The 24,919-nt window shown below is 33.8% G+C and overlaps 1 protein-coding gene across 1 annotated transcript in view; it reads right to left on the bottom strand.

Moving 5' to 3' along the window:
- The window catches only part of THEMIS (thymocyte selection associated), a 162,139-nt gene extending 140,332 nt beyond the window's left edge, over positions 1–21,807 (bottom strand). Inside the window, exon 1 of the mRNA XM_027086832.1 lies at positions 21,572–21,807. Coding sequence (XP_026942633.1) covers positions 21,572–21,662 — 91 coding nt within the window. The 5' untranslated portion in view covers positions 21,663–21,807. The remainder of the gene's footprint in view (positions 1–21,571) is intronic.
- Between the last annotated feature and the right edge of the window lie 3,112 nt (positions 21,808–24,919).

The raw sequence follows: 24,919 nt of genomic DNA, 5'->3' as shown, positions 1-24,919 counted from the left end.
AAAAAAAAAAAAAAAAAAAAAAAAAAAAATAGCAACATGCAACTACCAGCATTTCACTCTTGGGCATTAATCCCAGAGAAATAAAAAAATATTTTCACACAAAAACTTATCTACAAATGTTTATAGTAGCTTTATTCATAATAGCCCTGAACAGGAAACAGACCAAATATTCTTCAACGTGTGAATAGCTAAACAAATTGTAGTACATTCATACTATGAAATACCCCTCAGCAGTAAAAACGAGTGAACTATTAATTCATTCAAAAATCTGGATGAATCTCCAGAGAATTATGCTGAGTGAAAAAGCCAATCCCAAAAGGTTACATACTGTATGATTCTCTTTATATAACACTTCTGAAATGGCAAAATTATTAAAATGCTGACTAGAATAATGGTTAAAAGGTGTTAAGGAGGAGATGGGGGAGGTGGGAAATGGATGTGGCTATAAAAGGGCAACATGAATCACAGGATGATAGAAATGCTCTGTATCTTGACTGTATCAATGTCGATACCCCGGCTGTGATGTTGTACTCTATAGCTTTGTAAGATGTTACAACCAGGTGAAACTGGATGAAGGATACATGGGATTTCTCTGTATTATTGCTTACAATTTCATGGGTCCACAATCATCTCAAAATAAAGGGTTTAATTTAAATATATGTGTGTGTGTGTGTGTGTGTGTGTGTACTATGTGTGTGCTGCAGTGCAACTTCTCATACCAGTGTCAGACTGAGAAAGCCTCAGGCAAATACAGGAACACATGCAGACAAAGGGAAGTAGTAGAAGGAGCCTGAAGAAAATGAATAACCCCCAAACTGCAGTAAGTCCTTAGGAGAGTCATGATAGCAGAAATAGAGGCAGTGGGCTATACTGACTGGAAAAGATGTGAGCGTCTTCCTACCTTTGGGACTTCCAGAGGGACTCTAGAGCAGCACTGTCCATTAGAACTTTCTGCAAGGATGGACATATAATTTGAGCTGCCCAGCACTGCAGCCAACAGCCACATGGGGCTCATGAGCACTTGAAATGTAACTAAGGTAACTGAGGAACCCATAAATTTGTTTACTTTAATTAATTTAAATTTAAATAGCCACATAATGGCTAGTGGCTACCATATTGAAAAGCATTTCCTTTTTCTACTAAAAGAAAAAAAAAGCTTATACGAGAGCCTAGGTTTTGCTATTGGTAAAGTGCTTCAGAGCTTGGGTAATTTGGGCATCCTTGTATCACCTTGATTGTCCTCTCATACTAATGATGTCAGCAACAAACAACTTATAGTCTCTTACACATGCAGTAGGTGATGTATGATTATGGCCAAACGGGGTCGATGTGGAAGGCTGGTTATTAATATTCATGGGACAGGCATTCCAGAAAGTAAAAATATCACTTTTCAGATTTAAACAAATTAATATGTACTAAATAATTATCTGACATCTAGTGTCTTTCCAAGATGATCTGATTACAAAATAAAAAGCCAGTGGTTGGAGAGAACTTAGAGCAGATTTGAACTGTAGGCAATATATTGCTATGGTTCTAAGTAAGTTCTCCTAAGAGCTTCTTGCAGAGTAACAAAAGACAGGAGAGGCAATGAGAAGTTACCAGGTGCCATGGGGTGTAAGTATGCAGCGAGGAGAGCCCAAATATAATGGCAGCTGCAAACACTGAAATGGCCCTTCACAAACTGGTTAAAGAAAAGCAGAAAAATGGGGCCAAAATGACTCCCAGACCACGATGCTGGGGCACCAAGAGAAGGCTGGTGTACTAAAATGTGGAAAAACTGGGAAGGAAACACCGTGCTCGGTTCCTGATATATTGTTTCTAACGTCAAATGGTCATCCTTAAGCAGAGATGGTCCTATCCAGTTCCTCTTAAACAACTGTTTGCCAGCAGGCTGCATCAGAATTAACTGGGGAAAATTTTAAAATACAGATTCTAGTAGGGCTTCCAAAAATTCTAAATCAGATTCTCCAGGGTAGAACCCAGGAATATGTTTTCTTTTTTTAAAGTTCCCTAGTAGATACCAAAGTTTACTTAGGTTTGAGAAATACTGTTATAAATCATGAAATAAGTAAAAGAAAATCAGGACTACATATGTCAACCTGGGAAATGATACAAATTTGGGAGTGAGTTAGTTAAATCTTCAAGAATAAAAACAAAACAAAAGCAACTCTGGATAGATCTGCTCCCCTGAGAGTGAGAATAGAGTATCTGGGACACGTGCAAAGATAAATATTTAATGTTATTACCTGAAATACATCAGCATAGACAATGAAATACATATGTATGTGTTCAATACTTTTAACCTATAGCCCTGAGGAAGGGATGAGAAAAATGTTAATATTTGAAGTACACTAATCAGAAATATAAACCCAGGGTGACTAGTTAACACAAAAAAGATTAATCAGAAGTTCATACTCTTAAAACAACTATCACAAGTGTCACCTACATTTATCTCATATTAACATAGTTTTCTTAATTAGAATAATGAATACCAGTCTTAAGATTGCCTTATTGGTGAAATCAGTGGTGTTTAAAATGTGTTGATTAGTTTCAAATGTAACACAGGAGCTCCTGTTCCTGCAAAGGGGTATAAGAATCTAGTGAGCCCAATATAGGCCCTGGGCTTCACAATCCTGGTTCAGCAGTTGATTCAAAGCAGTTTTGTCATCTAACTAGAAAGATAGCTGGAATATTGCTGCAGAAGTCTCTAATGAACCTTTCATGCAAGGTGCTGTCAGAGTATTTAAAAAGACAAATAGATGGGACTACATCAAGCTGACACACAGGTCACATAAGTGTTTTGATGCCTGCTTGCAGATAAACATCTTACATTTGACAAAATTTCATTGCATGAGACCACATACTTCGAAGGATTGAAGGCTACCAAAATCTACCAGAAATAACCTAATAACGGTGAATGACAAAATCCATTCTGGTCAGTTTGCAACAAAAGTCATTTTCTCCAGAAAAGTTGGCATGACTTTTTTTTTATCAGTCACTCTTAATAAATAGGATGAAATTAATATTCACCATGGGTTTATTTCAATAAATAAGAGCTACTAAATTTTACTGAGCATTGAGCTTGTGGTTTTTTAAAACATGATGTTCCCTTGAATAATTCTGCTTTGTTTTTTAGAGAAAACTGACTTAGAGAACCAACCAGCATGAAGCCCAACAGTAAAAATACAATGCTGCAGGTCATTTGTCAGATGAATGGCATCTATCAGTAGATAATTTCACTGTCAAATTTTTAATGAGAACTTGCAAACGAATGGCTTATTGTTCCAAGTAAGAAGAGAACGTTCTTAACAGCAGAAGTTAAAATTTCCATTCTTACTTCCATCTTTAGTGGTTTAAAGCACTCATTTAAACTTTAAAGCACGTTGCAATAAGAAGTAGTTTACTAAATGTCATCTTTAAAGAAGTCTTCTTCAACATAATGTTATTTCTATACCAAAAAAGTTTCATTAGGTATATTATCAGAAAATTCCGATGTTCTAATTAGTAGTTGACCAAAACTATATCATATATCAATCCAGGAGTGATCACACAACCCGTCAAGCACTTGTTAGTGTAGAGCACCACATGACACACCTTTGTAGCTGTTCTGTCTGACTTCATGAGGATTCTTGACTTCTTTGAGAGGGCTATGGTGACTTAATGAGCTTTGTTACTGCAAATTCAGCATACTGCCAGGTATTCAGCAGCCATTCAGTGAATTAGCTGAATAAATGGATATTCTTGGGGATTCATTTAATCACTTGATTATTTATGTTTCCTTATAGTTAATTATCATTAAGAAAGATAATCGTTGATCCTGTTATTTGAAAAAGAAAGTTTTGTTCTTCTTTTTATTAATAATCAGTGGATAGAATAATTGCACAAAGACTTTGTGGATAGGTCTCTGCCTCTATAAAATAAGGAGGTTAATTTTGTTGATCCAGAATGCTGTCTTATTCTAAAAAGAGTAGATTTACTAGAAATGCAGAAAAACACTTTTTTTTTTTTAATGGACAAATTACGAGAGGGCAGGGTATAGAGAAAATAAAAAGAAAATGGATCCTTGGGGCAGTCAGCTGCTTCTCCTGTCGCGGCTCTGATGCACTGGGAGAGACCAGACCGAGGCAGCCAGCGTGGGGACGTCAGCATAGCAATCTCACAGCCTGTGGCTGAACTTCCAAGCTCGGAGCTGCCCCCTCCGCGTCCGATTCGACGCGTCTCACTAAGCTGGTCTTCCAGGATTTACAACCCTCCCTCTCCAGGCCGGTCCCGCCGTGGCGTATTTTCCTACCTGCCAACGGAAGCTGCACCTGCGTTAACCTTCCTCGGGAGGCCATGATTTACACCCGACCCCAGAGCCCGCTCCCAGCCCGGTCACTAGGGTCACAGTCACCTCCTAATCCTGATTTTTTAAAGCATGCAGTGCGTGTATAGTCGACCTGGAATTTTTTTAGGTGTCATCTCTATTATTATCTTCTTAATTATTTGTCCTTTCTTTGAGAGAAAAACTTGATAGCAGTGGATGTTATTTTATATGCTCCCCCCCCCCCCCAACCGGCTTCTGTTTTACTACAGCACATAACTGGTACTCAAAGTACATTACTGTCAAAGAGCATCTGTAAACGTATCCAGTTGCATATGACTACAGTACAAAGGAGAATGGAAGGGAGGCAGGGAGGGAGGGAAGGAAAAGAGGAAGGTCCAGCCTGTGTCTGTTCTAAGACAAGTTCAAATTTTTATTATTGTCAAGTTCCCATTATCTCTCTGAACATGCTAAATCGTTGCTGAGTTTTTTTTTAATTACTGGAATAAATACGTACACTATAATGTATTTAAATAGGGATTTATTTAAATTAGTAACTATGTTACTAATATTCAAAATCAGAGTGGTCTCTGATAATGAACACAATTCAAAACTCACATGATTTGATTTCACAAGTTCTGGGAAAAACTGTTTTAAATATGTTTTAGGCCTTTCCGGATGTCAATAAAGAAGTAACCAAAAAAAGTCCTTTGGTCTGTGGTTAGAATTCACACATCGTTTATGGGGCAGGTGTTCTTTCCTTAACTGACACAAGTGCTGAATCACTAAAACCAACCCTTCTAATCTAGAGTAAAACGGTTTAGACCTAATTATAACAATCAGAAAATCAGAAAGTTAATTTCATTACATAGATTAGTAGAAGCCGTCCCCATTTCCTAATAAATTATTTTCTTTAAAATAACAAAATCTTCTCAAATAATGCCTTTCGCCATTTAAAAATATTATTTCACATGAAAAAGTTCTGTTTCATTTAAGTAAATTTCATCTAACAGCTTTGCTAAAATCTTAGTTTTAAAAAGGTGCAATCTTTCCAAATATTTATTAGAAGTAGAAAAAGTAGATGTCCCAATTAAAATGTAAAGTTTTCAAATTCAAGACTTTGAATACTGCATCAAAGATAGACATTTCTAAAAATAATTTTTTAGATTTTTTTTAATACCTTACTTGAAATTACCTTCTCTCCTGTTCTCAGTGCTTACTCACCAGTCATTTAGCAGGGCCTAACAAAATTTATTAGTATTATAGTATACAAAAGTATAAACTACTACATGTAAGGCAAAGTTTTTTCTTTTCCTTTAGTGTTTTTCAGTGTTAAATAATTGACTGATAATTTGTACCTATTCAAATGAATTTGGTAGTTAATAACCCTAACCAAAATGTCTATTTCACAGCAGTTGAAAATCTAGCAGCCAATAAAAAATACAAGTTTTACTTAATTTATTGCTTACTCACTTCTTTATACTTATAAGATGAAGGAAGTATATGAATAATCTATATTTATATGATTATATGTAAAAACATAGGCTAGCTCTCCATTTTTTAATATTTTTATTGCATAGTCAAGGTTGGTACTTAACAATTAAGTTAGAAAATTTTGAGTATGAACATTCTACAATAGATGTGAATAACGTGTGCCATTGTACAAAAATGCCCACATTTTGGAACATTTCCACTTAAGTAAACAACACAAAAATTTTGCTGGCAGTTATTTTCCTCCACAGCTTTTGAAAATAATACAACTGATATTATCTTATCTGAGCTTCTTTTGCTTGTTTTTAATGTACCTATTTTAGGGATTTTTCCTAAAATAAGGCCTGCTTCAGCTAAGTTTTAGGGAAAAATGTGTTCCATTCAAGTACAAACACAAAATTGCCCTAAACTTTAAAAATTCTTTTACATTTTTAAACTTCAAATATTTTGATTCTATTTTAAAAAATGTAATGTTTAGTTAGACTGAAAGGGTAATTCATTGATCTGTAGTGTATGGCCTAAAGGCAATCTAAGAGCCAAATTGTACAGCAGCTACAATTTGGCTCTTAGAAGTGTTAAGCTTTAGATAAAAAATGATTCCAAAGTTTTTATAGGAAAAAATTCAACATCATTTCAAATAAGATTATGCCTTAATGAATATAATTTTTGCATATTACCAAATCAACATGTTTTCAAATAAAACTGAACGTTTAGGTTTATCAAGTTCTATTCTGACAGTCATCTTAGTGTCCAACCATATACCACTGACACAAATAGAGCAAATTTATATTTATTTAATAAATCATATTGTCAATTTCAAATATTGGGATATAATGTTTTACTTAATTTTAAAGCTTAGATATAAAAAGTATTCAACTTTCAATCTCTGTGAACTTAGGTCATCCAGAACCAAGAGCAGTTTTAAACCTGTGAAGCTCAACAGAATATGTTGTAAATATGTAGCAAATTTTACTGTAGAAATGTAATTCTTGTCTTTAATAAATCATGATAAATATAAGCTCATGTGGAGAAATACTGGTGCTCTGTTTTGAGTTAGCTGAAATTCTTTTTTAAGAATGTGACAGGCCATATTTCATTAGATTTTTACATAATTTTATTCCTCTTGAGTCTGTATGGACCAATATCAATATTGTGAATTCATATTAAAAAGTGAAAAAAGTTTTCTTTTGTCCTAATATTTAAAGCCTATGAAATATGAATAAATGCAAGTTGAATACAATGTTATAATTTTCAAATTTTCGCTGATTTTACTACCATATCCCTAGCTGATTAAATTAAGCTTGAAGAAAATTAAATTCAATTAACCATAAAAGAATTATGTCGGAATTAAAATAGCACAATTTTTTGCCATATGAACTCTTACATATGCATCAAATTAATAAAAGTCATGTTCATATAATGCATAATTCACTATGTATCATTATTCAATATACTTATCTAACCGGTTTAATTTTTTAATGTCATATTTCAATACTTATCAAACTGCAATTGTTAACTAGTAATCAGTAATAAGATATTAAAAGACAAAACAAATGTTTATTAATACAAGTTATTTCTTGTGTATGTTTATAACCCAACTGTATAGTCAAACAGTAAATAGTTATAAAATTTCTAAAAACATTGATGGTTCTCTAAGGATAGGATTCACTATAGAATTTTGTAAACCCTTCAAGTAGGCAGAGCAAGAATAAACTTCACTATAAGTTTTATCCCTGGGGCAAATAGGCAAACAGGTGACTTGAAAATGTAAGTAATAATAATAATTTCAGCAGATAACTCCAAGGATTAAATATCTTTATAAATACAATTTAAAAAATGAATAAGATTAAATATATATGTGTACTTGTACTAAATTTGTGTATAGATGAGAATATATAAAGTATTATTTAATTAAATTGTGTTAATGTGTTGTATTAGATATATTCACATATATTTATGTATAGACATATACATATATAAAATACATTTATACATGTATTACATATGCTTACGCACCCAAATCTATACAAAGACATCTGGCCCATAATAATCCTTCAGTATTTAGAGCTATAATCATAATCACTAAGCTACCATAAACTATGTGCTGATAACAAACATTTATCTCTGACACTCTCTCATTCTAGTGCTCTAATTCATTTATTTTCATTGACAAACTAGCCCACTTTCTCCTGTTTCTCCTCCAACAGAGACTTTTTTTTTCTTTCTTTTTTTTTTTTTTTTTTGGCTTGACCAACTCCTCCTCTATCCATATTTTCCATGTTGGTGTTCTCTGAGATCCACATATTTCTTCTGACCTGACACATGGACTACAGGGCAATCCCTGAAACAAACTTCTTTCATGCACTTACTATTCTGTAATATTAAATCTGAGAATTTTACTATGCTTTTTACTTCAGACATACATTTTTGTGGGCTATTGTTCATCTGCATCTGAATGTCCTACAGGAGCTTCATACTCTTTGGAACGTAACTGAATCATGCCTCTATCTCCAAAACGACTGCTGCTCTTGCGGAAAGTCTTATAAGTAATATTTTTATCACCTACCACGTTTACTTAGCCCAGAAACCTCCAGTCTGTCATCAACCCCTCCCTCTTGCTCACAGCTTCTCATAAATTGTCAAGTTCAGAATATTCTACCCAAAAAGACCACCGATCCTGTCTTTTCCCTTCTATTTGTAGCTGCTATTAGCTCCTTGTTGTTTTGTCTCATATCCATCTAGTAAACCTCTACAGGAATGGATGTCTGATCTACCATCTGAGATTATTTTTTTGCCTTAAACATTTCAGAAATTCTTTAGCTTTATCTATAATTTTCAAATTTACAATGAACATGATCTACTTTTTTACCGTCAGGAAAACACATTATAAAAATAATATCCTTTTAAAGGTTCCTATTGATTACAGCATAAATTCAATACCCTTATTATAGTTCAGAAGCCACTTAAAATATGACCACAAATTATCTGATCACCTATTATTCCCTAAGCTGTTCTTGAACCATATTTCGAATTTCCAAACTTGTATAATGATCTAAACACTTTTCTCTCATTCTAAAATTTTCTTATTTGCCTGCTCAACTTCTATATAGGCTGCAGAAAAAAAAGTCACCACCTCTTGGTAAGTTTTTTGTGTGGTAAGCTGTTTGGGTGGTAAGTTCCCAGTGTTCTCAAAACAGTTTATATCTATTAAAGCACCTTTCACATTGTATCACAAATATTGATTTTTTAAAAATCTAACTTCTTTCACTGGCCTAAGGAGTCCTTAAGGGCAAGAATCAAACTCTATTCATTTTGTAGAAGGAAGGATAGAAGGAAGAAATGAATTGTAGATATACGAAGAATTGTAGATATACAATTTAAAGGAATAATTTCCATGATTTTAACATATTTTGGCAGGAAAAAGAAATATGATATTTACTATATTCAAAACACAATATTTAAAAATATTACCTCCTCCAAATCTTACTTTTCCCAAGAGGGAAGAACATTTTCATGGTATTTAAAAATTGCTATAAGAAGCACTTTTGAACATTATATTTATGGGCTTATTTAAGCAAAACTATGCTCTGACTTCTGCAAATGTACACATGGTTTCATCAGTATTCTTTTTGATAAACAGAAGAAATGGCTAATGGAGTCTCTAGTCATAGTGAAGACAAGAGTTCTAGCATTGCTTTAGTTGTTTTTGCTAATGTAGACTGATATCTCCAAGTTGCCAATTGTTCTAAGAGTAAAACTCTTACAATATCCAAAAGGACCATATATGGTTCTCCACAATTTCCTCTCTAGTATCATTTCTGTTCACTCTCCTCCTCCTTCCAGGCTTACTGGTTTCTCACTTTTTCTGGAATATGCCAACACACTCTCACCATAACACTTCGCTAAAGATATTCTCTCAACTTGGAAAGCCATTTACCCAGATATCTGTTTGGTTAACTCCCTCACCTCTCTCAGCTAGAGAGAGCTTGCTGTACTTAAATCATCCCCTGCATGCTTTGTAACTGTGTAGAAAGTTGATTAATTCTTCTGTTACTTGGAATTAAGGCTTTTGAAAATTCTGGCTAACTCAAATGGATCTTAGATCTAAAGATAAGATAAAACTCTTGTAAAAAAAAAAACTGTGCAGTAATGGGTTAACTATTACTTGGGGTGCTCAAACTCTGCACATTTCAAAGAAACGACTAGCCCTTGCTTGGCTCCTGAGAGATAACATCTAAGCCCCTGGAATATGCTGCCAGATAGAGTGTTTCTGTATATCTGGGATCTTGGGCCACACCAGATAGTTTATGGGAACAATGTGATCTATGGTGAATGCCTGTTTTTGTTCACTTGGGGTCCTGGATCATACCACTTAATCTCTAGAGGGCCTAGAGACCCAGTAGCTAAGGTCAGTCACACAAATCTTCAACGCCTATGTAACTGCTCCCATAAAAACACTGGACACAAAGGCACAGATGAGCTTCCCTAACTGGAAATACCTTGTCCTTGTTGTGACACATCATCGCTAGGAGAATTAAGCACTATCCGTGTATCTTCACTGGGAGAGGATAACTGACAGTTCGTGCCTGTTTTCTCATACACCTTGCCGTATATGCCTTTTTCCTTTGCTGGCTTTAGTTTCTATTCGTTCCCTGTGATAAACCGTAACTCTGAGTATAACAGGTTTTCTGAGTTCTGTATTTCTAGAAAATCAACAAGACTGGGAGTGATCTGGTAGGCCCCCAACACAAAACAGGAGGAAATTTTTGTGACTTTGGGTTAGGTAACATGATAACAAAAGTATGAGCCCCCAAAAAATTGATAAATGGGCTTCTAAATTTAAAACCTTTTTGTTTCAAAAGATAACATTATGAAAGTGAAAAGACAAGCCACAGAAGGGAAGAAAATATTTTCGATGATATATCTGAAAATATTTGCAAATCAAATATCCAGAATACAGAAATAAGTCTTATAGCTCAATAACAAGAGGACAAAGATTGGCAAAAAATGTGAAGAGACATTTTATTTTAAAAAAGACAAATAAATTCCTAATAAGCCCAGGAAAAAATGTTCAACATCACTTGTCATTAAGGAAATGAAATTAAAACTACAATGAGATACCTTTGGCTATGATACAGAAGACAGTACCAAGTTTTGGTAAGGATTTGGAGAAATTGGAATCCGAATACGTTGTAAATGGGAACGTAAAATGGTACATTATTCATGTTATCTCCAAAAGGGAAATAATACAAATGACCTTTAACTGGTGTTGGATAAACAAAATGTGGTATATCCATACATAAAATACTATTTAGCAACAAAAACACACCAGAATATTAATATATGCTCCAACATAGATGAACCTTAAAAACATTAAGCTAAGTAAAAGAAATTAGTTTCAAACGACTACATACTGTGTGATTTATTTTATATGAAATGTCCAGGAAAGGCAAATTTATAGATAGAAAGCAGAGCAGTGGTTGCCTGGGGCTGGAAATGTAAGCAATAATGATTGGCAAATAGCTCAAGGGACTTCTTTGAGGTGATGGAAATAGTCTAAAATTGGTGGTGGTTGCACAACTCTATAAATTTACTAAAAATCATGAATTGAACACCTATAATGGATGAATTTTATGGTTTAAAAAATTATACATCAATTAAGCTGTAAGAAAAATCTAATGGGAAAGCATAGAAAAATAAACAATAAATAATAACCTACATGATATATAAGAAGAAGATAGTGTTTTGGTTAAAAAAAAATGAAGAATATAATAATGAAGATAGGGAATATAGCGAAGGAGGAACAGAAAATTTGCAGTATTAAACAGGGTGGTTAGGTAAGCCTCATAGAGAAAGGAGTTAGCCAAGTTGACATCTGGTTGAAGAGCTTGCCAACCCAAGGGAAGAGTGTGGCATCAATTTTTCTCCTTTTAAAAGTTAATTCATACTTTTAAAAGAATTAGAAGATAATACATCAAAATGTTAATCATATTTCTCTCTATTTGATAAAGTTATTGAATATTTGTGCTTCTACTTTGTCTAACTTTCTAGCCATGTGCACGTATTATTTCTATAGAGAAAAATAGAATTTTTTTCAATATCCAGTTCATTGAACAAGATCATAATGCAAACAAATGTTGTTTTTGCAAAACTTTTAAGTCAACACCAAACTGGTTCCATATATGAAGTAAATAGTAATAGATGGTAATGTTAGCAATATGCAGAATAGTCAAAGAAGCAACAGATATTTCCTGAATACAGAGCGGCGAACTCACCTTTCCATAAACATGTGGTAACATTATTACCAACTAACTTTCCTGGCATTATATGACTCTCTCCAGAATATCTAATGTCTAATTTTCTTAACTGATAGTAAGTGCAGTTCCAGTCCTAATAAATATAACTTATATCAGTAGGAAATTTTGTTATGCTGAGATAATGAACAACCTCAAATTCTCAGAGATTTAAGTAACAAAGGTATATTTCTCATTTCATTACATGTCCAGTTCAAGTGGGTGAGGGAAGGGTCTCTAATAATTATAGTTACTTAGGGACCCAGACTGTTGAAGGCTCCATTTTGACATGATCTACCAGGATGAAATATGATAAATTATGAACTAGTTCTTAAAGCATCAGTCCAAAATGATACACCTTATCTCTGCTCTCATTACATTGGCCAATGCAAGTCCTATGGCCACAAAAGTGTAGGGAAGTCCAATTCTATGATGTACTTGAAAGAAAGAGAAAAATCTATGATAATTATTTTTACAAGATGTGAGATAAGAGAAGAAAATGTTAGACCTTCAATTCATACTCATTTTTATATAAACAAAATTAACCTATACTAATATTTAATACAAAGGTTTTCTAAAATTTAATTTTAAACTCCATTAGTATTTAATAATAAAGAAATCTTAATTTATTCCTACATCAGATGGTCATATGACATGTATAGTCCACAATATATTGAGACAGATTGGGAATTCCAAAAGAATAAGAGTTAAAAGAATTGTCCTAATTTATTCATATACTTGCAATACTTCCATATAATGGATTTTACATGAGTCAAGTAAGGTTGTTTTAAGAATTATTATAATCTAATTTCAACTATCACAAAATAGACAATAACTTTGTAAGATGCCTACAAAGACATTTGAGAATTGCAGACCCTATCAAGAAGATGCCAGAATGACACTTCTATTCCTAGTACAAACTTGTCATCAGCTACATACAATTGCTGTCTAAAGAAACTGCCAAAACCAGATTTATAAAGAAGGTTACTTCACATATGGATTGATGGCCACCAACATTAATGATAAATCTTCCCTAAGCATATATTTTATATGGTGTATACATGCTGTATACTGGACCTTTATAAGATATCTTTAAGAGCTATTATTTACAAGTACTGAAATAAATACATTAGAGCTATGTCTTTGAATCACTCTATCACGATATTAAATCAACATTTTTATAAATATTGAAGTATTCAGTAATGGAAATGTTTAATATTTTCAATAATGTTCAATAATAGTTAATATAACAAAGTTAACTTTTGTGAGAGAAAATGGGTTTTATTATTAATAAAAATTTAAATTGTTTAAAATACTATTAATTTTATATTTACTTTATTCTCTTACAATTTTAATTATTTGGTATGCCTTAGAATGACCATAAATATCAATAAAGAAATTGATATATTAAGGTTTATATTATAAACAAAAATAAATTATATATAATTTATTTTTTCCACCAAAACTCTCTCTCCCCAGATCTTCATAACTTTGTCAAATGCACAAATCTAATCATTTAGGTCAAAGTCCTCTCATGCACCCTTTAGTCTACCCCTTCCTCACACCTCATATCAAATCCATTAGGAAGTCCTGACATTTCTACCTCCAAAGCATATCCTAAATTGGTCATTTCTCTTCCAGCTGAATGAAGGCACCATGATCTCTCTTCTGGATTATGACATGGTCCTAATGTGTCTCAACCCACTTTTGCCCCACTAACACCAGAGCAGCCAATGATTCTCCTAAAAAGGTGATCAGGTCCTGTCAATCTCTTGCTGCAAACTGGTCATCAGCACTGATAAAATCTAAACTCCTTGAGATGCTCTTGCCCACTCCTTAAACCTCTTCTCAAAAGATTTCCTCTCTGCTTTCTTCTGTATGTTCAACGTACAGGGATATTTTTCTCTTCCTCAGACTAAGCCCCTTTTGGTCCCCAAATGTTTGCACTAGGTGTTCACTCTGTTTGAAATACTCATCTCCTGGATATTTTCTTGTCTGATTCCTTCTAAACATTCAGGTCTCTGCTACTAAATCAGCTCTTTAGAGTGGCCTTCCCTGATCATTTTATCTTAGAGGTCTCCACCTGCTTCCCCAGCCCCACTCTGTACTAAATTATGTGTTCCATGGCCTTTAAGGCCTACAAAATTTGTACATCCCCACATCCTCAGCCTCATCTCCCACTACACTTCCCTTCAATTGCTCTGCTTTATCCTCACTCTCTCCTCTTTGTTTCTTAATTAGATGAAGAAATCTGTTATGTGGTTTGCACTTGCTCTGTCCTCAGCAGAAATGTTCTTCCAGAAATGTGCAAGGCTCATTAGCTTAGTTTCTTCTGGCCTCTGCTCAAATTTCATCTCATCAGAGATATCTGCCCTGATCACCCTATCAAAAGATCATCTCTTCCCTCTGCTTTGCTTTACTCTCTACCTATTTAGATCTTCATGGTACTTGTGTATATTTTAAACCTTTGGGTTGTTTGTCATTTGTTCCAGCCACTGGAACATAAGCTCCAATAGGGTAGCGGCTTACCCCATCCCCTCCATGATTCTAGCCTTTTGAATAATGCTTGGTAATGTGTTATTGTAATTTATATAAGCTAGTACATGCTGAGGCTTACTTGATGTTTGTCTATAAAACATGCTGCTATGATCATTGTAATACAATCATTTTTGCTTTTTGTAATTATATTTTAAGTTAATTTCTAGAGGTCAGATGTTTATGTACATGTTATATGTGGATGCTTATTGCCCAGTTGAGACCTAAAAAGTCTGTAACCATTTACACACCCACCGCCTGTGCCTCCTCTCATTTCTGCACATTCACACCTACAATGGGTTTTGTGGATCTTTTTAATATCTGTGACCTAAGAAATGATTGAGTGATTTATTGCTTTATTTGTATTTTATTGTTAGTAAATTTGAAAATTCTTATATGATTCTGGCATGTAAGCTGCCTTTTATATCTTTTTCCCATTTAAAAATTTTATATTCATGTTTGTTTATTGTTATTTAATAAATTCCTTATACACTGAGGATATTTACATTCTATCTGCTATATATATTATGAATATTTTCCCAGTTTGTAGTTTGTCTTTCATCCACATTTATGCAATTTTTTTCAAGAAGGAAGTTTTCTATTTCATAAATTCGATGTTTTCATTTTTTAGAGTCCCTAGTTTAATATTCTTCTGTGGCTTCTTTGAGCATTTTTATTGTTAATATTTTAACTTTTAATATTTTTTCTCCATTTTAACTTATGTTGGGATATGCAGCAGTAGCAGAATTCAAATTAGTTTTACTTTTTAGAAATGGTTGATCAGTTTTCCTCATAATATGCCAGTATTATGGTAATCACAATAATAATAGTTAAGATTTACTGCAGGATTTCTATTGGTCAGCCATTTTGCTAACTATTTTATATACAATAGCTCAATTGATCTTCACATCAAAAAAAACACTTCACATCAATTTTCAAGGTTATGATGAAGCTTTTTTTTCTTAAGAGAGGGACAAAGCAAATGTTGAATGTTGTAAGTTGACCATGAAATCATCTCTCATGCGTAAACAGTCAGGAGGCCAAGTCCTGAATGTATAACACACAGATCTATGCCTTATCTCATGAGGTAGGGCAATCCAATACGTGTCTGAGCAACATGCTATTGAGTGTATCATGCTGCCTATTATCATTGTTGTTGTAATCTGGGAGTATTCAATCCAGTACCACAGAACCTTACATGACTTCATGTCGCCTTCCTCAAGTTCCTTCAAACCTCCATTCCCCAAAAATCTCCTGTCATGGAGTCATCACCACAGCATGGGTGAAGCCTGGTTCCACTGCCTGCACCAACATGAGACGCATCAAGAGGAGGAAGAATATGTTTCCTTGCACTTAAAACAAGAGACACCAAAAAAATGGAAGTAAATGCTTAGGAAAATATATTCCAAATGAAAACTGGAGTAGCAATATGATTATCAAACAAAATAGGACTTAATAAAAAGCTATATAGGGAAAAGGATGATAATAATAGAGTTGAAGATATAACCCTCATAGCATAAGGACATGGCAACAACTAAACCTCAAAAATATGATGGAACAAAAGATAGAAAGAAATGAGGAGTGAACTAGAAAAATGAACTGCTGAAGGACTATTTCACATAACCCTCTCAGAAAATGACAGGTAAAGCAGAAGAAAAATAAGCAGTGAGAGCAAGATCTGAACAAAACAATTAAAAACAAGCTATCTGGTATATATAGGGAGATAGTGTACTAAACAACAAAACATGCTTTTTGAGCTCACATGAAATATTTCCAAAATAGGACGTGTTTCATGTCATAAAGGAAGCCTGAATCAATTTCAAAGGAACAATAATATAATACAGACTATTGTTCTCTAACAACATACAATAGAATTAGTAATTAAAAGCAAAGAACAGCTAAAGGAAATTTTATAATATCAGTAAATAAAATAAATAGCCATTGGATTTAAAAGGAAAAAATGTTCTTAGAACTGAGTAAGAGTGAAAATACTACATGGCAAAATTTATGGGAAACAAAGAAATATTTAGAGAAAAATACAGGTTTAAGCACACTTATCAAGAAGCAAGAAACGTTTTTAAAATGACTGTGATTTAAACTAGGAAGCTAGAAAAGGAGCAAGAGAGCAAACAGAGGACGCAAGAAAATAATGAAGACTAAGTCAGAAATCAATGAGAGAAGCAAAACAACAGAGAATTTTAACAAAACCAAATTCTTATTTCCCTCCAAAAAATTCTATGTCCAGTAGTTCTTACAGAATTCTACCAAATTAAAGGAAGAGTTTAAAGCCCATTTCTGTTTTTGCAAATACCTCAGAAAATAGAAAACAACAAAATCTATGTAGCTCATTTTAGAAAGCTAGTGTTATCTTGAATCTAAAATAGTAGATGAGTCTATTAGCTCATTTCAGTTACGATCAAATGTAAAAATCTTAAATATAATATCAAACTCTTACACTGTATTTCAAATGTATATATGTATAATATGAAAGGATCCTTCAATTTGAAAAGTCTTTAAAGGTAATTTACATTAGCAGACTAAAGAAACCAAACCATGTTATTATCTTAGTCAATGATACAGTATTAAGTTCAATACCTATTTATTATGAAAATACCTAGAAAGCAAGGAATAGATCAGAACTTGCTTAATTTAGTGATAGTTAAACACCAGTTCTAGAGCATTACACTTAATGGAGGAATTTTAGATGCATTTTCTTTATGATTCAGAATTCCCATTATTTAACACAGTACTGGAGGCCCTGGACTATACTATGAAGGTAAGAAAAAACGGACAGTTGTAGAACATGGTAGGGAAGAGACACAACTCGATATTTTCTAATGACATCAATATCTATTTAGGAAAACCAGAGAAATAAAAAAGATAAACTACGAGAATTAATGAGAGTTCATCAGTACTGCTAATAATACTCACCTGCATTTTTCCACTTCAGTGGTAACCAGTGAGACTAGAGGAAATACGATATCTATCAATATAGCAATATAGTATGTGTATGTGTCTGCATTCTAGCTTAGAATACATAAGATCTCTATGGAGACATATTTTTTAAATTCTAATACATGATCCAAAAATTGAGCTTTTTGTTTGTTTGTTTGTTTGTTTTAATGAGAGATAAACTATGCTCATGGATGGGAAGACCTTACTGTTTAAAAAACTGAATTCATAATTAAAAACATGTCTACTTTAGAAATCCCAGCTCAGAATGACTTCATTTGGAATTCTACTAAATATTTAAATAAAAAAATGACATCTAATTTATACAATATCTTGAGAATGAGAGAAAAAGACTTAACCCAAGTTCTATAATTTCAACATAACACAAAAACCTCGGTAGGATGTTATAAGATATAAAATTTATAAGCCAATTTCATACCCTAAAAGAAATATAAAAGTTCTTTAAAACTAATAAACTGAATTCAGTGATATATCACCAAATTGATTTTATTCCACAAATAAATGGCTTAACATTCAAAAACATCAATGTAAAAAATCATATTATCACCACAAAAGTTATAGAAAAATATTTGATAAATATACATTCATGATTTTTTAAAAAACTGGTAAAAAACTAGAAACTTCTTTAAAACAAACATTATATTTAATGATAAATTATTAAAACTTTCTCTCTATGGTTGTGAGTGGGACAAGGAGGTCCTTTATCATTACTCTTATTCAATATTATACTAGAAGCACTAGCTAGTACTTCAACTGAAGGAAAATAAAGTACAATCATTGGAAAGAAGAAATAAGATTCAATCAATATACACAGAAAACTTAAATGTGTATATAACAAATCTAAAATAATCTAAAGATATATTCTTAGAATTCAACAAACACAACAAAGAAAAAATAAAAACTTCAAAAGATACCACTTATAATGGAATTTAAAAACTCAAATAACTGGGCTTCCCTGGTGGTGCAGTGGTTGACAGTCCGCCTGCCGATGCAGGGGACACGGGCTCGTGCCCCAGTCCGGGAGGATCCCACATGCCGCAGAGTGGCTGGGCCCGTGAGCCATGGACGCTGAGCCTGCGCGTCCGGAGCCTGTGCTCCACAACGGGAGAGGCCACAACGGTGAGAGGCCCGTGTACCGCAAAAAAAAAAAAAAAAAAAAAAAATCAAATAACTAAGAATAAATCTGAAATAGAAATGTAAGAACTCCACAAATAAAAATTATAAAATGTTATTGAAAGAAGTGAAAAGAGGTCTATTCATATAACTAGACAGATATACTAGGTTCGTGGATCAGAAGACTTCATTTAAAATGATGTGAATTCTCTCTAAACCAATGCACTGCTAATAACAAATGGGAGAACCAATTTTACAGTAGTAGTTCCCAAATTTGGCTGCATTTTTAATCATCAGGGAGATTTTTTTAAAGCCCAATGCTTATCACTTACATAATTAAATAATTGTCTTTTGAGAAGACAGCCAGGCTCTGAAACTTGCTAAGAAAATAAATCTTAGATGTCCCCATCACAAGAAAAAGATTGTAATTACATGTGGTAACAAATGTTAACTAGACTTACTGTGGTGATCATTTTGCTATACATACAAATATTGAATCATTATTTTGTATTCCTGAAACTAATACAATGCTATATCTAAATTAAATCTCAATTATTTTAAAAAGATTGATAATATCAAGTGTTGTCAAAAATATAGGTTAATTAGAGCTCTCATATTCTGCTGGTAGGAATGTAAAGTGGTATAACTATTAGTACTTAGGAAACTTGTTTTCCATTACCTACCCAGGTTGAACATATACACACTGTGTGATGTGGCAATTCCTCTCATTTATACACCCAGTTGAATGCTATACACATGTGAACAAACATGTACAAGAATGTTCATGACAACATTACTGTTGACATCTCCAACTGGAAATAATCCAAATGTCCATTAGTAGTGGAATGGATAAATAAATTGTGATATATTCATCCAATGGAATATTATACACACTGGAATAAATAAGCTATATAGAAGAGCATGGATTAATTTTACAAAGATAATGTTGAACAGATATGCCAAACATAAAAAGATATATACTATAGTTTTCCATTAATATAAAGTTCATAAATGGGCAAAATTCATGATAATGGTTACTTTTGGGGAGGAATGTGGATAATGATTGAGAAAGGGTATAAGATGGAACTTCCAGAATACTTGTAATTTTCTATTTCTTGACCATGATGGTGGTTACATGAATGTACTTAATTTGTGAAAATTCATCAAGGTGTATGCTTCTTTCTCTTAATTGAGGTATAACATAATAGTAAAGTATTAAAAGATGAAAAGAGTCTGAACACATGGAGAGACTATGTTCTTTTGTAAGACTGGATTTTTAAAGTAATCAGTTGATTTATTTAAAGACATGTTTGAAAGGTCTATGAATAGCTACATCAACTTAGAATAAAGGAGTAAAAACAAGAGATTGGTTTATACATGAACTATTATTCTAGAGCCATAGTTACAAAAATAATGCTTCAACACAATTGAGAAAATACAGACTAATGACATAGAAGAGATATTTCAGAGACAGACCAACCCAGATGTGAGCATAATTTTAAGACAGCAACACAAATCAAAGGGGAAAGGATAACTAGCTTAGTAAATGGTGCTGGGAAATTGTGGTTACTATACGGAAAAAAGCTAAAATTGGATTCCTCTCCCCTTCATGGCACAGTTTAAAAATTAAATGTGAAATATAAAACTGTAAAGTTGATATAAAATAACATAGGAAAATATCTTTGTAAACCGAACATGAAGAAGAACTTTCTTATGAGAAACCTCAAAAGCACAAAAAAATGAGACAAAAAAATGACTTGCGGCCAGCTTAAGAACAAAGATACATTTCATGATATTATATATATGGAAAAATATGGTCTGATTCAAAATAATCAATTTACAAATGAATTAAACAAAACCGTCTATATAAAACTGAAGGCTGCCTGCACCAATTCATTGCCTACAGGTGTGTGTATGTGTGCTTTTTGTGTGTGTGTGTGTGTGTGTGTGTGTGTGTGTGTGAACTGGGTCTGACATTTGTCAAGCTTTGTTTTATTTCATAATATAATACCTAAAAAATTATTTTGTCTATAAAAGGGAAAGATTTGCCTACCAAAAATTCTTCATCTTCCCAGTAGTTTGTCTGTATTTAACTCTACTACTGCCTCAATTCTATGACTCTGGGAACCAAAAATGCTTATTTGCCCAGAAAATGACTCTGTCTTACATGTATTCAAACCACTGCTTAAATATTCTACGGTATGTGTTGTATGTGTTGTAGGTCTTAATGCTCTTTTACTGAATTAATACAGTAAGTTACACCAAAGCACACTAACTTATTCAATAATCTTAGCTGAACTCTGACTTTAGAACTCTGCCATAGATTCTTTAAAAATTATCTTGTAATTAGTAAACATTAACTTCTATACCTTCAAATAAGAATGCCATAATTTAAGAAATTGGAAGTTAGGCCACTGCAGAGTGAGAGAAGCGCTGATACAAGCAACTTTTAGAAGTGGTTAAGAGTTTGGTGAATTTTTCTTTCTAAATGCTGTGCTTTTAATAGTTGCTTTTTTAAAACTGTATTTTATATTCTAGAAACATAGATATGGAAAACTTAACTTTTCACTCGAGTTACAACCAGTTTCAAAGAAAAGGCAGAAATAATTCATCATTCGTGTTGAACTATTTGAAGGCCAAGAAGCTTCACTCAATTCCTAGTCCCTACCCACCCCCCAGAGTCCTATCTCATTTCTCCCTTCTCCAATACTATTGGGTCTCGACCATTCCTCAGTTAATTACTTTCTCTGATGACCACCTTTCCTCTAACAGAATTCATATATTCTGTTAAAATTTTCCACTAAAATTCCCCAGAGTATATACCTTATGAGCACTTTCTAGCCAGAGATGGGAAGGTGCTTACCTTCAAAATAGAAGCCTGACTGGACTTCTAGGACCCTGGGGAGGGTCCTGAGGTCAAGGGAGTGGATGAATTCTTCCAGCGACAATGCCATTGCTTTGGCTTGGGTCTTGTGCAGACCTGGTACTTACAGAAGCTTTTGGCTTCTGGGTGTCACTTGTCTGCAACTGTAGTCTCACTTCATCATTCCTTTCTCAGGCAGGAATGTCACACTGGAGCCTGACTTGGGTGGAGTAGCTCTGTGTAGGGAGGGCAGTGAGGAGGCAGGGGACAAAAGGTGTTACAGCTCTTTTTAGTTCTCATTGTGGCTTCATTTCCTTCTGATATTGAAGTAGAACAGGATGGGGGTGTGGTGAGCATATCTGAACAGACACTGCCAAAAAAGCGAGAATTGACAAGTAGCTCTCTTTGTCTGTCGCTGGTCCAGGTGTGCATCTCAAGCAGGGGCTAGGATGTTTGAGGTCACAGTTGCTTGTGGTTTGTCAACCAGGCAAGAACAGGAATTCAGGACTAAAGTCTAATCTTAAAAAGGGCACCGTATCAATTCTTTATCTCTTCACTTCACTTCTAAAGTTTGGCTCTGTGCTTTATTAGCATACTCTCAGGGCTTTTATACTAAATTTGGTTACGAAAGTGCTTTGTGTCAGCTCTTTTCAGAAATCTGATACTCTGAAGAGAGGGGATCGAAACCACTTTTACTCTTCCACATTAAAACTGAATATTAAAGGAGAGTGGGGGAGGAGTGCACTATGCAAAGTGATACAGTAAATTAATATTAATTTTCTAATCGTCGCACTACAGTGAAAGTATCTAAATCCGTTATTAGGAAACCTGAATTTTCTGGGTTTAGCTCTGCTTTTGACTTACAGGTGACATCAGCCTTGTCTTCTCTGTCCCTCATTTGTCTCATTTATTTAATGGAGAAAAAGTGAGAGTCAAATGAGTTGTATCATTTCTTCCAAGGCCAAAATTCTACAATTCTGATCATGAGGTCCAAATTTGCAGTGGGGAGGGGTGAGGATGACCAAAGTCAAAGGCAGAAAGAAAAGCCTCATAAAAATAAATCTCTTAAAAATCTTCCACTCTCTAGTCTTTGTATTTAAATAAGACAATATTTTAGAGCTAGAGTATACAGTTCAAGGTGATATTTTTAAAGTCTCTTTAAGGGTGACTAAAAGAACACTGGTTGGTATAAATACAGTGAAAGAAGCTAAGAAGCTGCATATTCTACTTATAAATTGGACTCCAGGCTCCCTGTCTAGAAACTGTTTTAGCCTTAAGCTGCAAAGAGCATACATAGCCAGGTAGAGAGGGTCAGGGCACATCCCAGCTCCACCTTCACGTAAATATCTAAGAAAATAAACAGCACTGCCTTATTTTGATATAGAGCGTATAAAACTCTTTCAGCTCTTAAAATCATATTTGATACTTGCAATAATCTGCCTGCCTTCATTTCTTTCTTTACAAAACTAAAATTTATAAGGCCACATCAATAGTTTTTTCACCAGTAGCTTCTACTTCCTCATTTGCAACTTTTTTGCTCAAAAACCTCCTAAACTTGATCAGTCTGCCTTCTGCAGCCCTTCTCCCAAGCTTAGGCCCTTCAATCGACTGCAAAAATTGTTTACAGCCTAACTGTATCTCACATGGTTCAATATATGAAAAGAGCTGCTATGGACTGCTCCTTAAAAATCGTACATCTGTTAGAACTGGTACCACAGCAAATTTCATTTGATATCTAAACCAAACTGGGATTCACTTGATTTTTAAAATATTTTCCCACATCAACTTTCTACCTTACTAGTCAAAGAAGCTATTTCAAAATATTACCAATCTTTTACAATTGTCTTTGCTACTCCTGCTTTTGCTCTTTCAATAAATGATCTTCCCTTTCTGTTACATTCTGCTTCTTTCTTTCTCTCAATCTTAGTTAACGACACTACAATTCTCTCACTTTCTCAAGCCAGAAGGCTGCATCAGGGGAGATGCCATATCCAGCCTCCAAACCCCTCAAGCACTATAGGTGGCAATAATCAATAACACTCACTTTGTTCTTGCTCTGTATCTCCACTATTACTACTTTAGTTCGGATCATAATCACTTCTGACACTGTAGGCAAAGAAATCCTGACATGAACAGCCAAGATGAATTTGACAAATAAGAATAATAAGAGAGTCCCTGAACAACCAAGTAGTAAAATCAATTATTAAAGTTTAATAACTGAAAGAGCAGATTACCGGTGTAATAATAGTCTGATCAATGAGAATTCAGAAATAAAGCAAAGCATTGCCAACTAAAGACGGTCCCTCACCACCCAGTTTTATAAGAACTGAGTCATTAGCCACTGCAGTTGCTGGTCTTCAACACATCCTGAAAGGAGTTCAGCACAGAGATCAGGAATGAGGCAGTCGGTGCTGCAGGAAAACTGGCAGAACAGGCCTTCAGATAGTTAGATATTCTCAGGAGAAAATTTTAAGAACTCATTTTCTTGCATCTTCCCATTCATAGAAGAGTACTAAAATCATTAACTGAAATATCTGTTCCTCATGACTAGCAGCAATCTTCCACTGAGCTGTGTGCTTGATTGTACGTATGCCTTCTCCAGAATTACATATACGCTAACCTCCCACCCCACCCCTTCTGAGAAGTTCCTCAGAGCTATCTGAGAGGCTGTCTCCTGGGCTATAGTCCTCAATAAGTCCTCAAATAAAACTGAAACTCACAGCTCTCATGTTTTGCATTTTCATTTCGATCAACAGTATAGTTAATAATTTACTATATGAAAAAGATGAAATTTCAAAGCACTAGGGAAAAATATTTCATCCAACAAATAGTGGTTAAATAATTTTTAAAATAAGTTTCCCAAAATTCTATGCAACAAAATTAAATTTATATCAATTGAAAAATTAAATTTAAGTAAAAATAAACCAAAGGAAAAAATAAAAAAATATCTGGAGAAGTAAGGAAAGAACTATTTCTTAGCATCAATGGAAGTCTTAAGGGAAAAGACTAATAAATTTGACAACAGACATAGGAAATATTTCTATAAATTAAAAATGAGCTTTAACAAAATAGAAAAAATACTTTAAATAAAAAATTAATGTCCTGGATCTACAAAGGTCACTTATTATTTACGCAAAATAAAAATATTTAAGGACTTCTGCTTCTGGCTATGAGCTTGGATTTGACCAACTCTTCCACCAAGGACAACTTGAGAAGTGGATAATTTTTTTAAACCAGTTTTAAAGAACAAGAGAGCCATCAGGGCAGTCAGGACTTGAGAGTCAAGATCTTGAAAGGCAAGGAAACACAAGGTGAGGGGATTCCAATATTCTACACTTCTTTTCCCCT

This window comes from Aethalodelphis obliquidens, unplaced genomic scaffold, assembly GCF_003676395.1.
Source record: "Aethalodelphis obliquidens isolate GAN/ISIS:26980383/991018 unplaced genomic scaffold, ASM367639v1 scaffold3, whole genome shotgun sequence".
Taxonomy (NCBI): domain Eukaryota; kingdom Metazoa; phylum Chordata; class Mammalia; order Artiodactyla; family Delphinidae; genus Aethalodelphis; species Aethalodelphis obliquidens.
Note: the sequence above shows the minus strand (reverse complement) of the source record. Positions and strands in the feature narration are given on the sequence as shown.